Source organism: Siniperca chuatsi, linkage group LG7 (genome assembly GCF_020085105.1).
Source record: "Siniperca chuatsi isolate FFG_IHB_CAS linkage group LG7, ASM2008510v1, whole genome shotgun sequence".
NCBI classification, from domain to species: domain Eukaryota; kingdom Metazoa; phylum Chordata; class Actinopteri; order Centrarchiformes; family Sinipercidae; genus Siniperca; species Siniperca chuatsi.
The window spans coordinates 15,080,665-15,097,724 of NC_058048.1; the positions used below are offsets into that span (position 1 = coordinate 15,080,665).

A 17,060-nucleotide genomic window follows, 5' to 3' on the forward strand; every position below is an offset into this window, starting at 1 on the left:
GCGCTGGCATATTAATACCTTTCGGAAATATGTAGCATATTTTTGTTTTTTAAAACACGGTGCACACATTGTGTCTATAAAAACAGAAGCTTCTTCTTTTTGTTTAGCTGGATCCTTTTGAATAAACTTTAGGAAACAAACAGTTACTATACATATCGGTCGTAATTGTCCAATTTGATCCCACTGTGCCTCTTTATGTTTGTAATACCTCACGCACAGTATGTAGCTTCTTACATTCTTTTCGTTTGTCGTTTCAAATGGATCTCATGTATTTCATTGCTGTTTGCAACAAGTTCAGCTGTTGTCATCTCTAGCAAAAAATCACCTGGCTGCAGCACTTTTTAAAGACTACCCAAATTCTTAACATTTTACGTCTGCTTCCATAGGAGTCTTTGTAAAAGATAAAAATAAAAAAATAAGGTGGTAGAATAACTCAATATTATATATATTCAGACAGCTGAGTTTTCTTCCTGCAGTATCTCTCTGCCTATCTATCTCTCCATCTATTTTTCTGTCTACCTTTCTGTCTGTTTTATTGATTAGAGCTGCGCAGCCGGACTATCTGTCTGTCTGAGGTTATACAGTCTATCCACCAGTGATCTGTACTCACACAAAGAGTGTACTGCTGCACAGATGGCTGAATGCATATTGGTCATTGTTTTAACTTTTCTCTTATTTAGTCTGGTATGTTTATGATCCATCAGCAACAGCAGCAGCCAAGGCTGATGCTTCCCTTTAGCATTTGTTTGGTAAGGGAAAAAAGGCACTCAGGTCTTTATTGATCAAAGCCAGGAAGTCTGTCTTGACAGTGTGTGTCTGTCTGTCTGACTGCACGTCTCTGTGGGAGGGAGCTATCAGCTATCAATCTGCTCTGTCAGCATCGGTGAGAAATGAAAGACGAGTGTAATGAAAGAGGAAATTGATGAAAACGGTGAGAGACAGCAGGAAAAGAGAAAGGATCAGAGATGAAAGAGAGTTGAGGAGGCGAGATCATCATCTTATTGTCTCATTAGGAAAGAAAATAGCACATGTCCAGTGTTCACAGCTCATTAAAAGAAAGTACAGCAAGTTTTGATGATTTGCCATTTAAGAGACTACATTAAACAGTTTCAGCACATTTTGGGGTGCAGATCCAGTTCACATCTTCACTCTGTCACTGAACTGTGCTGCATGTGATTAACAGCTGAAAGGTTAAAAAAAAAAAAAAAAAAAAAAAGGAAAGACAAAAAGAAATCATGACTAGAGACAGCTGCTTATTGTAATGTTTGCTCTGGTATACATGTTCACTTGAGGTCCTTCTCCCTGCATCAGTTCAAAAACCAATTATATATAAGAAATGACGCCCATCTGGGTGCTTACTGTATAGTGCTGTTTTCTAAAAGTTAATTGTTATTGACTTGTATTTGTTTTGTTTCAGCATCATGGCTAAAAAATATTTATTGTGTCTTCTCATGTGTCTAGTATGGAGGGCTAGTTTTCCATCACTGGGAAGGAGGTTGCCACTACTGACTAAATATAAAGCAGGAAGTTTGACACTTTTGCAACCTGGAGACCAAACTGACTACAACCATTGTAGTCATAGTAATAAGGCTGGTTAATATCTGCTTTCATCTGTCTGTGTAAGGGGCCTGCTGATGCTCTTCAACCACAGTGAGACATTTTAGGCTTTCAACTCTAATTTAAATTGAAATACTTTTTAAAATCTTTTTTACAACTTCTTATTTTCATAGTTGCGCCTAGTCTTATCAGTCATGACAACAATGTACTCAGCAGGGTAACTGTAGTGATATGGGCTCACAGTGACTTTGTTAGACAAAGGTTTACTCCAGTGTCCATAATTAGGGCAGTCAGACAGGCTTCAAACAGGTCCCTTGGGAAAAATGGGACACAAGCAATGTTCTTTTTAAGACTGATGCGAGAAAAACTGTGCAGGCCAGTGACATATTTGATGTTCCTAACATTTCTAACCCCTTCTCTCTCCAAAGACAATAAAGTTAAAAGCTGAGGCTCGGTTGGACCTTCTGCGGCAAGTGGGGGTTGCTGTGGATACCTGGCTGAAGAGCGCCATGAACCAGGTGTGTTTTGTCTGTGAGTGTTGGAGAAAGTGTGTACCTATACTGTACATACGTGTATATGTGTGTGTAAGCCTGATAATACATGTTTGTGAGTGCATTCATACATGCAACTGTGTGTGTATTTTAATCCTTTCATGCATGTTTGTGCAGTGCCGTATGTGTGTGTGTGTGTGTGTGTGTGTGTGTGGGCCTGTTTGCAATATGTGTATAAAACCCCCACTTTTTCTGTGCATGCTGTAGGTGATGGAGGAGCTGGAGAATGAACGTTGGGCCAGCTACACTTCCCACGATCCCTCACTGTCGGTGAGACACCTCCCCTCACTGTGCGTGCGTTGCTGCTTTCCTGCCAAGCCAGCAACAGAACGTTTATTAATGAAATTTGAAAACATTGGAGGAATTAATGAACAACAAAACTACAGACATAACATAAACCCTAATGTGACTACCACAATCCTAATATATAAATATGTACATTACATGCATAAATGATTTTTGTCAGCAATTTTCAAAGTTGCAACAGTTTTTGACTGGGCTTGAAAGTGCAAATCTCACACCTACAAATCAGTAGTAGAAGAGTACCTTCTCACCACACAACAAAAGTCGTAGCTGATTTGTTTTGCATGCGGGGTCACCTCTTACCCATTTCAATAGAAAATCACGAGACCACTGAATAGTGTCACAATTGGCTCATCAGTCTTCCCAACAGTTTTTCTTCTTGCGCTACACAAACACTGCACTCAATTCAGCACACATTAAAAAAATTTATTTTAAACTTTAAGGCACTGACTCATAATCATAGACTTTTCATTCTTTATGATTTCATTATAAGTGAAAACCACCCAGCTAGAACAGTTCTCCTGTTAAATCATCTCCTGAATGATGTAAATTGCAAGATAATTGACCTCAGCCCTGCTGCCCGATCATTTGTCACGCGAGCTACAGCTTCTTAAAATGCCCCACTTCCCCACTGGAATACTGATGTAGTCCTCGCACAACTCGCAGTTTTTATTTCATGACCCCTTGCTTTAATGGAAGGCTAGACAGAACACAGATCTGAAGCCTGAGGGACTTTTTTCTATCACCTCATATTGTTTATGAGTGTGTATACATACTGTATGCATGTCAGGGGGGAGGAGGTGGACTCCAGGTAGTTGCACATCCCCCTTTTTTCCTCATTTCTGGCAGTAGTAGATTGTCTTTATTCCTTCACTATACAGCATTCCACCACATTTTGGGAATGTGCTTGCTTTCTTGGTGAGAGTTTGATGAGAAGATTGATACCACTCTCATGTTTGTATGCTAAATGTGTAGCTACAGCTGGGAGCCGGTTAGCGTAGCTTAGCACAAAGACTGGAAACAGGGGGAAAGAGCTAGCCTTTTACAAAGATAAAAATCAGCAACCAGCACCTCTAAAGATCACTTTTGACCCATTCCTCTAAATTAATTTAAAAATGACTGCTTTTCCCAGATTGGGGGGGGGGGGGGTGTCAAACGATAAATATGCCTTTAAAGGGCTTTTAATAACCCTGATGCGTTTAGTTTAAATTTTTCTTAAAATTTGATTTGATAGAAGTCACATGCCAAACTTAATGTTATATTTATGCATAATCAATAATGCAGCCTTATATGCTGTGTCCTTGTATGTGTGTGACTGGATGTGTACGTAAGTTATGGATATTTATGTGCATTTACGTTTATGCATTTGTGTGTGTGTTTCTGTCTCTACATTGGGTATATGTGGAGAAGAGTGTATGTCCATGACTAGGAGTGTAATCCCACGCAGGACTTTGTGGGGAGATGTGTGTATGTGTGTGTATGTGTGTGTGTCTGTCAGTGTCAACAGGACTAAACATAGTCCGTCTGCTCCATTGGAAGCACTTTACACTCTGCTCACATGATATTGCAGCTCACAGCTAACACCAGAGAGAAAGAGAGAAAGACACTGAGTGTGAGAAAGGGAGAGAAAGTCGGAGGAATGAGGGTGAGAGCAATCTAGGAAGAGATACATGGAGAGAAGGAGGGATGATAGAAGGAGTTTTGCAGAGAAAGAGGGAGTGTTAGAGAGACAATAATGAGAGAACGAGAGTCAGCTGAGAAAAAAGAGGTGGTGTGATGTGGAGGAGAGGGTGAGGGGGAGAGGTGAGGAGGGAGTGGCGTCAGAGTGATAATGTTGAAGTAAAATTGGATGCAGAGGTGAGAGAAACAAGGGGATTATAAAAAACTGCAGAGAACATACAGTAGAAGAATATACTATAAGGCCACAATATACTGTACTGTAAAAAGAAATTTGAATTGGCATGTTTGCACAGACAAAATAGTGACCAAAATTTCAATTTGATCCAAGCCAAACCATTCTAATGTCTGACACATTTCCGTTTCCAGCTACTTAAATACCTGCAAGTAGTTGGTAATGTTATGTGAATTTTCTGATTTTATTTATGTGTCTTTGGGCATGCGTGTTGTTTTTTTTTTTGTTTTGTTTTTTTTTCTTTTTAAGTTTCTCTTGCCTTATTTATAAAATAAATCAGTTTGAAGCTAGAGTTGCTGAAAACTCCTCCATCTGCCGTGGGTGTCATTAAAAGAACAGACCAGGAGGCACATTGAGTATTCAGGCATTTGACAGCAGTTCAACAAATTTTGATTTTATTTGGAGTGTACTGCTTGACAGCGGCAAAGAAAGAGGGATTATAATAACAAGGTGCAACAAAGGAAATGGAGAGAGAGATGAAGAAAGAGAGAGAGAGAGGGAAACAGTAGGAGGGATTGTTAACAGCAGTTTCAAGAAGTGGCCGATGGTCAGAGAGAGAAGAAAGGATGGATGGATTGTGAATAATAATCTGCAGCGGAAAGCACAGAAAAACAATGGGAGCGGGGAGCAGGCACTTCCCTCAGAGCTTTCTTCATTCCACTCAACGTTATTACTATGACTATGAAGTACTGTAAGCCATGATCCCTCAAGTCCCTCAGGCAGCCACTGCCTTCATTACAATATCACTTTCACGGTTATTACCTCCAGGACCAATAAAATTGGCCATTGGTCTGCATCTCAGTTGGTACACACACTGATATGTATTTTTGGTGATATTTTATTGGTTTAATACTGAAATACATGCTAGTCATTTTACTTCAGGGATGAAATGGAACTGGCCCTGTGGCAGTGCAGTGTACTTTTAAATCAATGCAGTAAAGTGGATAAGAGTGATGTAACACATCAAACATGCAGCCAACAAAATATGGCCTTGCCACCAAAACTCAAAATATGGAACTGACATCAAGTTGTTCTCCATCATACTGAATCTATCTCTCCGCCCAGTTACGTATTCCATGGCTGTGACTGAAATCACTCCCTGTTTACGATATAAGTATTGTCACTGCACAGGTAGTACTGGAAAATGTTTTGTTACGTCTAGGGGAATTAATTAACTAAGCCTTGTGCCTAAACCAGCTACTAACAGGCCACAACAGTTACCCTCTTTAATTGAGTGTACAGATTCTGAAAGTATAACTTGCACACTATATATTACCCTAAAATATTCCCACAAAGGAACAAAAACAGTAGTGTGCACAGCATGTACACTACTTTCTGTTAACACGCCCATAATGCAGCTCGTCGCATTCTAGATTTGTGAAAATAACTCGACTCCACACCTGTCAGCGATGACGCTTAATGACGATGATTAAAATTGTTAAACAGTCGTCTGTTGCTGTGTCGGTCTGTTGGTCCACCACTTTGGTCCAGACTGAAATATCTCAACAACTACTGGATGGACTAATGCAAAATTTTGTACAAACATTTATGGTCCCCAGAGGATGAATTTTACCGACTTTGTTGATCCCCTGACCTTTCTTGTAGTGACATGATGAGGTTGACTTGGTTTTTAGAAACATTTCTCCAAAACTACAGAATGGTTTGCCATGAAAGTTGGTACAAACATTCATGTTCCCCTCAGGATGAATTGCAGTAACTTTGGTGATTCCCTTACTTTTCCTCTAGCGCCATCATCAGGACACAATTTAAATTTGTCTGATACTTTGCATTATGACCAAATACCTGCATGAAATACCTGACATGACATTCCCAGGAGCCTCAGCTGTATTATGTGCTGTAGTGCTAATTAGCAAATGTTAGCATGCAAACATGCTAAACTAAGATGGAAAACATGGTAAAATTTACACCTGCTAAACATCAGCCATATACAAAATACACATCTATTTTGTTCTGCGCTGGTGTAGAGTTTACTGTGTCAATAGAAATCTGATGACTAAACACAATGACTTAGGAATGGATAAACACACTCTCTCACACACCCACACCCAAACACACACACTATTGTTATGGCCAGCTCAGCTTGCTGTGTGTGATGGATCTTTCTACCAGCTAGATCACATGACCTCTATATAAGCCAGTGAAATTCTCATGGAACAAAAGTGGGAGGGTTTGGATCATATGAAACATTAGTCCCTTTACACCTGTCTCTAAAAGCTGTAGTACCCACACTGAGCAGGACAGAGGCACTCGGGCAGGAAGAAAAGGTAAGCATTGCTATAGATTAAATTGTGACACTAGCACAGAGAGAGAGCAAACTCACAGGAAGAGGGGAAACAAGTGAAAGTCTGTCTTTGTTAAATGGACAGACCTTGCAACTGGTGAACAAAATGCACAGGAACTTGTGGAAGTAGAAGTTGGGATAATAACACAGCAAGAATGTAAAAGTCAGAGCTGGTGAACAACAAGGTGAATAGGAGAGGACAAAAAGGAAGGGAGCTGTAGCTACCAGCCAACACAGGCAGAGATAGACGAACAACATGACAAGTCACCTATCTGGACATCACATTGGTTCATCAGGAGTTTGAGTTGTATTTGGACAACTTTTTGTTTATTTGATTTTACTCTGGAGCTTTAGAGGTGAACGGAGCTTTTCTTATTTGTGCTTGTAGTTATCAGAGGTTTCTGACTTTATCTGGCTGTGTTTGTGTGTTAAAGGGCACAGTGGACTTGGAGCGTGAGGAGGGAGAGGAGTGTGAAGAGAATATGGAGGTTTTTGACGACAGCAGCTCCAGTCCTTCGGGAACCCTCCGAAACTACCCACTAACCTGCAAAGTCCTGTACTCGTACAAGGTATAAACCAACACACACACACTTTGCCTCTGCAGTTCCATGGTCACACACCTACACATATCAAATGTCTGCAGCTACCTGCTCAACCACAACACACAGTATCACACACAATCACATGCATCCATGTACGCACTGTGACATGTCCGTATTGCATTTATAGGAAGTGTGAAATGCTGTTGAATTTTCCATTAATAACCATGAGTTTTTTAGCATTGTAAAATCTTCCCACTCCCTTTCTTAGTCCCTCCTTTTTTTGTTCTCATTCTCAATTCCTCTCTTTCTCTGTCTTTAACACTGTTGGTGTGTCTCTCCCGCAGGCCTCTCAGCCAGATGAGTTAACTATTGATGAACAGGAGATGTTGGAGGTCATTGAGGATGGGGACATGGAGGACTGGGTCAAGGTGCACAAATACACACACACACGTGGCAGTCACACGGATGTGCATTAAGTTTACAGATACTGTGTGCTTGCTCTGTTTGGTTTCACAGCCTTGTATGGTTTCTTGGTGTTCAGTTTTCTCCTGTCATGTATGTTTTCATGTTGCCTTTGTGAATGCACTTCATTTTTTGTGTGTATGTGTTTTCTAGGCTCGCAATAAAACAGGTCAAGTGGGCTATGTCCCAGAGAAATACCTGCAGTTCCCGACCTCCAACAGTCTGCTGAGCATGCTCCAGTCTCTGGCTACACTCGACGCTCGATCACACACCTCGTCCAATTCCACCGAGCCAGAGCTGCACTCCAACTGCATCAATGGAGACACAAACAGTAAGTACGCTGTAAACCAAGCAAGTGGTAAATTATTCTTTGAAATAATTAAACTGCATGCCAGGAGTTTTCGTAAAACAAACTAGTTCCAGTTGTACTAGTGTAAATGAGTTTTTTTCTTCCCATAATTATATGCCTCTGATTAAAGCATTTTTCTCTTTACTGCTCCGCTGGAGTTGCTCAGAATCCAGCTCTAAACAACACTCATTTTACAAAGCAGGGTGTAGAATAAGCAAGTGTGTTTACCTTGCTGGGTAAAACAAGGTAATAGAAACAAAAACAAGCACGAGACAGTTGTATAAAATTGGTCAAAAAGAGAACAAAACTCCAGTGGTTCAAATTGCAGACCAGTTTAATAAAATGTTTTATCACAAACATTAACTCTCTTTGTGCCCACTCTCTTATTTCTGCAACACTATCAGTTGTATCCTCATACAAAATGTGGGTGTTGAAGGTCTACATGCAGTCAGCATACAGATGGTTTAGTTGCAAAAGTGAAATCCATAACATTTAATATCAAGAAGCATAATGGAGTGAGTAAAAAAAAAAAAGTTAATAATTTGCCACAGCTGGACACTCTTACTCTGCATTGACAAATGTTGAGCCTTTCTTGTTGGGCTGCAACGTGTCTCATGTTCATGGTACCTGATTGGTCAGACATATTCTCACTGCACACCAAAAGACGTTGAACAGTCTTTTTAATTCCGCCTTCCTAATCTGCCTTCTTTACAACCTTCTTTCTTCTTCCACTCCCTCTTTCTCCAACCGTCTTTCTTATGCTATGTGTCTGCTCTACCTGAATACTTGGGCCAGGCACATGGGGAAATTCTGTCACCTAATTATTATTACAGTTACGTCTGTCTGTCCTCTCTGTATCTCCCTCTCTCCAGTGGTGTGTACCATTCTCTTTATGACAATAAGGGCCAGGCAGACAAGGAAATTTCCCCAAGAATAATTATTCCTTCTGTGTATCTCTTATCGCTTTCTCTCTCTCTTTGTCTTCCTTTCTCTCTGCAGTGATGTATGTCCGTGCACTTTATGATTATGAGGGCCAGGCGGATGAGGAACTCTCCTTTTCTGAGGGGACGGTGATCCGCCTCTTGAGCCGCGACACTCAGACAGACGATGGCTTCTGGGAGGGGGAGCTCAACGGACGGGTGGGCGTCTTCCCCTCCGTGTTGGTAGAAGATTTCACAGAGAATGGGACCAGTGGAGTAGTGTCGGGTGACATACAGGTATGTTGATGCACACAGACACGGGAATGAGTCTCACAGATACAGTCGCACAAATATTAAGTTAGGGGTAGGTGACACAAGCAATCTTAGACACATGTAACTTTGTGGGAAAACATGGAAAATAGAGTTTCAAATGGAGACATACTCCCACTTAAGTAACACAGACATCACTCTTCAGGAGCTGGAAATGTGCTCTTATCAGTTTTTCCTCAGGGCAGAAATACCAAGGATAAAGTGTAGTCTACAGTGCCATCACCCCCCTCACCCCTTCCTGGCTGTTGTCCAGTAGATCTATCAGCAGGACAGAGTTCACAAACAGTAGATCAGAACTGCCGTGTTCCTGCAGCGCTCTGATAAAAACCCAGAACTGCAATCACAGAAAGAGGTCTTATCTGTGGCACAGAGTGTTGCCCTATTAGAGGTTCAGCAACAGGAAGGATACAGCCTCGCCCTTCCTAAAAGCCTGTAGACATAACAAACCACAACAACTCTTAACATCTTTTAAGTCATATGTGGGGAATTTTGGTAAAAAATCTGAATCCTCCTGGTTGCTGCCACGGAAACAGTCAAGCTGTATGTAGTGGCACAAACTAGTAAACCAGCAATATTTCTGTAGGGTATTCCTTACTGTATTTCCAGTTCCAGCAGTCCTAAAGCTGCTCTAATCAATATTTTTACATTAACAATGGATGAAATAACTATGTTGTGAAAGGGGCTGCTTCTAGTGACAAACCCACGGAGAATTATCACCCAACTTTGCAGTTCCTCTCAGCTCTATGGAGCGTTTTAGCATCTTTAAAGTTTTGGTTTAAAAGCCTGCAAATGAGCTGTTTTGGTTCACTCTCACTGCTCTTTTATTTTCAGCTGCAGCAGGCAGTTGTTTTCAGTGAAAAAGCTCTAAAAACCCACTGTTCACTACCTGCCCAGCACCAAACAGACACAGTTAGCAACTAGCTGGTGAACATAGTGGAGCATTTAGCAGCTAAAGAGCCTAATATTTCCCTCAGGAGTTGGTAGAGACCAAAAACTGAGCGAAAAGGAGAGTGAATATTGGACCTACATTCATCAGGTGGACAGAAACACGACTCCAAATTAATGCCGATGTTGCTCTGTGTCTGCTGAATGGATAACTAGGCAACTGTTTGCTAACACGTTACTCATATTAACTTTATAAGATGATAATATGGCCATGTTGTGTTTATAATTTGTGCGCTGCCCCCAAGTGGCCAAAAAAATACATTTAATTAATGTAGGTTTAAGGATCTATAGATTAGCAATTTCTCCTGAGACTTTATTTTTAAAAGTAAATCATTAATTGCATATGTTTCTTTCTTCTACACACATATGCATGTATATTGTTTATATTGGTGTTTCTTTTTTCTTTCTTGTGTACTTTCTTTTTTCTGGCACGGTAACCAGTTTTTAACCAGTTAGTCAGTTTTTATGAAACATGAAACACTGATAGAGGGGTCAGATGTAGCGCACCTTAGCGCCGCCAACAGGCCAAGGTTCAACTGACATTTTGGCCTGTAACTCACTTCTTTTCGCCTGTGGTTGTTAACTTTTCACTTATTAACAACCACCTTCTTGGGTCAAGATGAGTCTAATTATAGTCTGGTGACTAAAATACAATTTTACATATAAAGGCGATCTGATCTTCACTGTATGTGAAAGGAGGTGTTGTTTTGGATGCCTTTATTATGGCTATAATCCAAACTGTTTATCTGTGGATTTGACTTCAGTTAGACGATGGTCCACTCAGTGCTATCAATTTCATATAATTTGTGCTGTGATAAAGAACATGGGGTTTATTATTCCAGGATCACAGATTAGTGATGTATTTCTCTATTTCTGTCCCTTTCTCTAGATTTCTCCGTCTCTGAAGCTGCCATCTTCTCTACCACCTCTTCCGCTGTATGACCAACCTCCCATCAGCCCTTTCACCAGCCCCGAGACATCCACCCCGCCTCCTCTCCCACGCTCACCCTCCACCGCACTCAATGGGGAGCACAAGCCCCCACCACCGGCCTTGTCTCACAAGGGACCACTATCCACCCACAGTGAGACACACAGAAAAAGTTTGTGTGCAATTGAATGACTTGAGAAAAGATTATTGTGGCTTTTTACTGTGAGTTTTTCTGATTTAGAAATCTGCCTCTCTCTCGCTCTGTAGATCAGAGCTCTGGCAGGAGTCCAGTCTCTCCAGGATTTCCTCAGCCACTGAGATTCACCCCTGAAGGAGGCCCGGGCAAACTACGACCTGTTAGTATAAAAATTATTCAACAAGTGTGTTTTGTGTGGAAGAGGTTTATGTTTCTTTTTTACTGTACATATTGCTGTAAATATTTTAAGGTGATAATACTATAATGACTAGTTTGAATGGGTCAAACAATGCTTTCCTCACAGTTTCATTCTATATATAATTTCACATTCACAAAGCAAAATCATCATAATTTCTGTCATGAAATTGTCTGACTTTGAGATTAAATATTAGATAAGTTGCTTTTATCTAAGAAGGTAAACCGGTAAAACTGTATTTAATATTTTGAATTATTATTTAGTAATTTCAGTGTAAAAAACTGAGTTGCTCTCAGTACAGCTTTTTGTCAAGTTTATGAAGTGGGTTACACAAAACCTTTATGTGTAACATTATAAACGGTTAGTCGATGAATCAGTAAGTCAATTGTCAGAAAATTAATTGACAACTATTTTGATAACCCATTCATCGTTTTAGGCAGTTTTCAAGCAAGAACATTGCCAAACAGTCCCTAGTTTCAGCTTCTTCATTGTGTTTTTCTTAGTAAACTGAATATCTTTGGGTTTTGGACTGATGGTCAGTCAAAAAGAGCGATTTGAAGATGCCACCCTGGGCTTTAGGAAATTGTAATTGCCATTTGTCTCTATTGTCTTTTTTATAGACCAAACAGGTAATCGATGATGATAATAATCGTTAGTTGCAGCCTTGAAACTGTTATGGTACATGGTTCCTTTGTTCCTTTTTTTCTAAAATATTAATGTAATGTTAGTGTTAAAATTAAAAATTAAATTGTGAATCCCAATCATTATTTCCATTCAAAATACTGTGTTTATTTAACTAAAAGTAGAGAATAAATATTCCTTACTTTTTAGAGATAAAAGGTTTGTGTCCCACAGCTGGAAATGAACATTGTGCTGTTTGTCAAATGAGGAAAAGTAGGGCATCTCTGTTATTGCCCTGACAATAGTTTTCCTCACTTTGCCTTTTTTTTTGTTCTTCTTAATTTTACATTTATAATGTTTTCTTGCAGGTGCGAGCTGCTCCTCCTCCACCCAAACAGCACCCCCGCCGACAGCAGGAGAAGAGCGACAAGACGGAGGAGGTGGAGATCACGCTGGTGTGACAGACAGACAAGCTGACAGGCAGTTACAGAGACATGAAAACTAAAAACAGATGACAGACATACGTATCCTACAGGCTGGGGAACTGAACTGAACTGCTCTGAACTCAAGTCAGCTTAAATGAAGTGATGTGAAGTAAACCGAACTGAACCACGTCCGACGGCCCCGGCCTCTCCGCATCTTTTCTCCTCTTCAATTTGAGGAAGAGAGCAGAGAGAAGGGATAAAGGCAGAGTATCCAATTAAATAACCTCCGTATTAGCTTCCTAATGAAGTGCAGCAGTAGCCACTCCCACATCCCTCTCCGCCCTCTCCTGTCCTTCCATTCTTGCCTTAAAACCTCACCTCATCAGGCAGCAAACCCGAGCACAGTGAAGAGGAGGGAGAGGAGGAAGAATGTTTAGAGACGGGGAGTGTGAGGGAAAGTTAATGATGGGTTTTGCAAGTTTTCTTTTATCTTGTTAAGCTTACTTTAAGATATTGCAAGGCAGTTTATCTCTCTGCACAGGAAGATCATTCTGCTACATTTGAGAAATTTCACTTATTCCACTCACTTGTTAACAAATAATAATGAATCATGAGAAAAGTTATGGAGCCCTGAAACTGACCAAATGTAGTAGGCTAAAGGGTTATAAAAACAATATGAAATGCATTGTGAAACGAAATGTAAAGCTTTATACTTAAACATTTAATCATTTATCTATTTTCTCTACGCAACATTCCCTTTTCTCCACCACATTTACAATTTTTCTTATCCATACAAAATATAAGAATTAGGGAAATTGCTTATATTTGGAGCAATGGAGAGGGCTGTGGCTAGCTAGCTTAACTGAAAACACTGGTTGCTCAACACACTGAGCACTAGCCTTTTCAGTTAGCTACCTAGCTGAAGCTAACTGTTTTCATAAAACTACACCAGCTAGTTAATGTTAGTGTTAATCATCCATATACTTTACTGCATGCCTCTGTAGCATCACTGTATAAAATCTGCAAACAGTAACTAAAGCATTTTAGTCGGGAAGCTAACGCTAACAAAGCTGGCTAGCTAGAACTTCCAACTTTTGAATTTGGTTTATTTGACATTATGAGAAAAGAGACATTAAATCACACAAAAACGTCCATAATGTTACAATAATGTTATGAAGATATAAGCATGTCTCTGAAGTCTGTGAACTTCCAAGTAGCATAGTAGTGTAGCAAGTAGCGTAGCAAGTAGCTTGCTGGCTAAAATGCTTTAGCTACCGTTACAAGAGTTTATACACTAATTCTACAGCAGTATGCAGTACAGTATATTGCTGATTAACATTAGGTGCAGTAGCTGGTGTAGTTTAATGCCAAAAGTCCGCTTCAGCTTGATAGCTCACAAAACAAAGCTTGTGCTCAGTGTCTTTAGCCACCGATGTTTTCAGGTAAGCTAGCTAGCCACACAGTCCTATGTGGTAAGGAAAATGGAGAATTTTGGGTAAATAGGGACTAGATAAATGATTAAATGTGTGCCAAGACCAAAAAATATACAAATAAAATGAGCTAGTGAAAGATAAATAGAAGAGTAAAATAAATTAAGTTATATTTTTGACATATCTGATACCCTTAATCATAAAAACCATAAAAACTAAGCTTGATGAGAGTAAATAAGTATAAAACTTGCAGAACGTCTCATGATTTGGATTGCAGTTGGGGTTTCAAGTAAATGGACAGAGAAACTGGGTGTTGTGTGGATGCAGTGTCCCCCCTCGCTAACGCTTCCCCCACCATATATAGTTCTTATCATCATACGTATTCAATGTGTATTAGTACAGTACATTACTGTTGTCATAGGAATGTTATGCACAGCGTTTCATATAGACTAACTCAGCTGAATGGAGTACAATGTCTGATATGTAGTGGAAGTTTTATCCTCATCTTATACTGAAAGGGCATTGTAAATACAGTATGAAGGAGAGATGAAAGGAGAGAAGGAAGTAGAAGATGAATGAACAAGAGAGAAAACGGAGGCTGGATCCTCCCTTCTGCTCTTTTCTCCACCTCTCTTCCCATCCTTCCTTTCTTTCTCTCCCTCTTTTCTCTAATGTCTGTTCTGTCCATTGGCAGTTGAATTGGTGGCTATCATATACACATACAGTGACATATTACGCACACGTTGCTATATCTTCTCTCATTCTGTGACCCCATTCTGTGTGATTTTATCACTGATTGGTGCAGGAGGAGGCCGGTGGTGCTTTCAAAAGGCACTAAAATTGCTGGTATTCACTATGTGGTGACAAAGAAAAGTTTTATTTGAGATGATATAGACACTGATCATATATGTGGTCAGTAGTTTTTATTAATCACAGAATTAACTGTATAGCTTTTATCCCTACAGATCATATCTCCTCTCACAATGATTTTGTTCACCTATATTCTTGTTTAGTTGACATGCATTACAATCGCAGGTATTATTTTTCTTTGTTGTCCTGCCAAGCAGCTCCATCACATCACTATGTGAGCCTGGTTTTTTAATACAGCAGAGAAAACGTTTCCAATTTGAAATCATCCTTATCATCCTTGTGTCTTACATTTCAAATTTGATTAACAGTGGTAAAAACAGACAACAAAGGAGAGGTATAAAAAACATACATCATGCTAAATGGACAGAACTAGCAAACGACATTCAAATTGAGCTAAGTACAATTCTTTTGTGTTTTTTACTCAAAGTAAATAACTCTTTTTTCCCCTTAAATACCCTACAAGCCTTTAAAAGTCCTTGCCTAAAGGGCAGCGTAGCACTTTTATTTATTTGTACCTTCCCTGGAAAGTAGCTTAACATAGCATCAGAATGCATAGAAAAGACTCTGATGAATCACTGCATTTTAACACAAAAATCAGAGTTATTCTTCTCATTCTGATTCTGTGGTGGATCCTTTTTATTTCAGTGTGACTGATGATTCTCCACTCTTCCAAAGAGATGGAGAGATAATTGTGGACAATGTAATTTGGTGTTTTCCTTAACTTATAAAAACAAAAAAAAAACAACATGATTATAGGAAGGGATGTTTTGAATGAAGACTTGGAGAGAATGTGGTTTTTTGGTCTCGAGATAGGCCTGGCTGTTTGCGTGTGTGATTGTTTAAAGGAGAGAGGAAGAATTTTGATCAGATCTGTGTTTGACTCTGAAGATGTAAAGATGTGTCCCAGTTCCTTCCTACGTATTTATTTTAACCAGGGTTTGATTTCGTAGAGCGTTCACACTGAATACATTTCAGAATAAAACTCAAAGATGTTAGTATGGATATTAAATTTGCTTCATTTTTGAGTGTGGTGTTGATGGACAATATTGTTCCAAAATGCAACACATAAGAAAAGAGGGAGCAATTCACAGCTGGAAAACATATTGTGCTGTGTTGTGAGACAGCTCCAGAAATATGACAGAAAACAAAAAATAAAATATTCAATGTGTTGCTTTCTCTTTGTTAAGGATATTAGCAGTTGTGCTCCAAAGTTGCAGTATCATAGCACATTTCCTGCTGGTACACAACTGTAAAGTATATTAATTTATTGTATACTAACTGCAAAAACAGTATGGAGTATGAAGATAAGTATAAAGTACACACTGTATAGTATTAATATGTAGTATGGAGTCGGGGCACAGCTTAAGGCTTCTTGTAAGAAGAGAAAGAAAGTCCTGATCAGGGTTTAAATTGTTTGGATTCCTCTGCAAGGTGGAGGTGAATTATGTCAGATTGAGAAAAGTGATGCAAGAAATGTAGAAAATACTTAATAACTAAATCTTTCCTTTTTTTGCACCAGCTTTCAGAAACAACATTTTGTGTAGCATCCACAACTAACAAAGTTAAGCGTGCTGGAATAAGTTACAGTTTCACATCCATCCTCTGCTCCTCTGCTGTCGTAGGAACTGGAATCGACTTGTAACAGCAGCTTATTCATAATGGTTTTCAAACTTGTTTTGAAGTTTATGGTTTACAGCAGCGTCCCACAGAGCTTCCCAACATTGATGCTCAATCAGTCTATCAAATAAAAAATGTATGACTTTTTGTTGCCAGTTGCCACTTTGAACATGATTATTTCCCATTTTTAAACAGTCCCTTTGGTCCGCTGCAGTGTTTAATTATTGGGTATGGGCCTGCTTTTGGTTTTTATGTATTATATAATTATTTTACTTTTCATCCTTCAATTTGGAGCAGCTGCACAGCTGCTGCTATTAACAACGTGGTGGAACAACTGGCCTTCTCTCTCTTCACAGACTGTTGCCATGGTGACAACAATGAGAACAGGTGCAAAGTCTTTCTGCATATTATTATCAGCTGTACAAAAACAAAGTTTGTATTTATTGTGTACAAATGTTAATTAATAAAAAAATATTGAAAAGTTGTTTCAGTTATTCTGTGCTCATTTTGTGTTTCTGTTGATGTGTGTGTGTTCGCGTGGGGAGGTCTGCCTTCTTCTTTCATCTAGTCCTGTGTGTTTATGCACCTGTCCTACATATTTGAG

The 17,060-nt window shown here is 39.5% G+C and overlaps 1 protein-coding gene across 3 annotated transcripts in view; it reads left to right on the plus strand.

Moving 5' to 3' along the window:
• The window catches only part of LOC122879469 (F-BAR and double SH3 domains protein 2-like), a 61,617-nt gene extending 44,676 nt beyond the window's left edge, over positions 1–16,941 (plus strand). For 2 of the 3 annotated variants that reach the window (XM_044203593.1, XM_044203595.1), the window contains 9 exons: positions 1,986–2,075; positions 2,316–2,378; positions 7,060–7,194; positions 7,512–7,595; positions 7,783–7,960; positions 8,978–9,195; positions 11,063–11,273; positions 11,369–11,457; positions 12,483–16,941. In XM_044203593.1, the coding sequence (XP_044059528.1) occupies positions 1,986–2,075; positions 2,316–2,378; positions 7,060–7,194; positions 7,512–7,595; positions 7,783–7,960; positions 8,978–9,195; positions 11,063–11,273; positions 11,369–11,457; positions 12,483–12,575 (1,161 nt within the window). In that variant the 3' untranslated portion in view covers positions 12,576–16,941. The remainder of the gene's footprint in view (positions 1–1,985; positions 2,076–2,315; positions 2,379–7,059; positions 7,195–7,511; positions 7,596–7,782; positions 7,961–8,977; positions 9,196–11,062; positions 11,274–11,368; positions 11,458–12,482) is intronic. The other variant, XM_044203594.1, reaches the window with a different exon arrangement.
• The last annotated feature ends 119 nt before the right edge of the window (positions 16,942–17,060 follow it).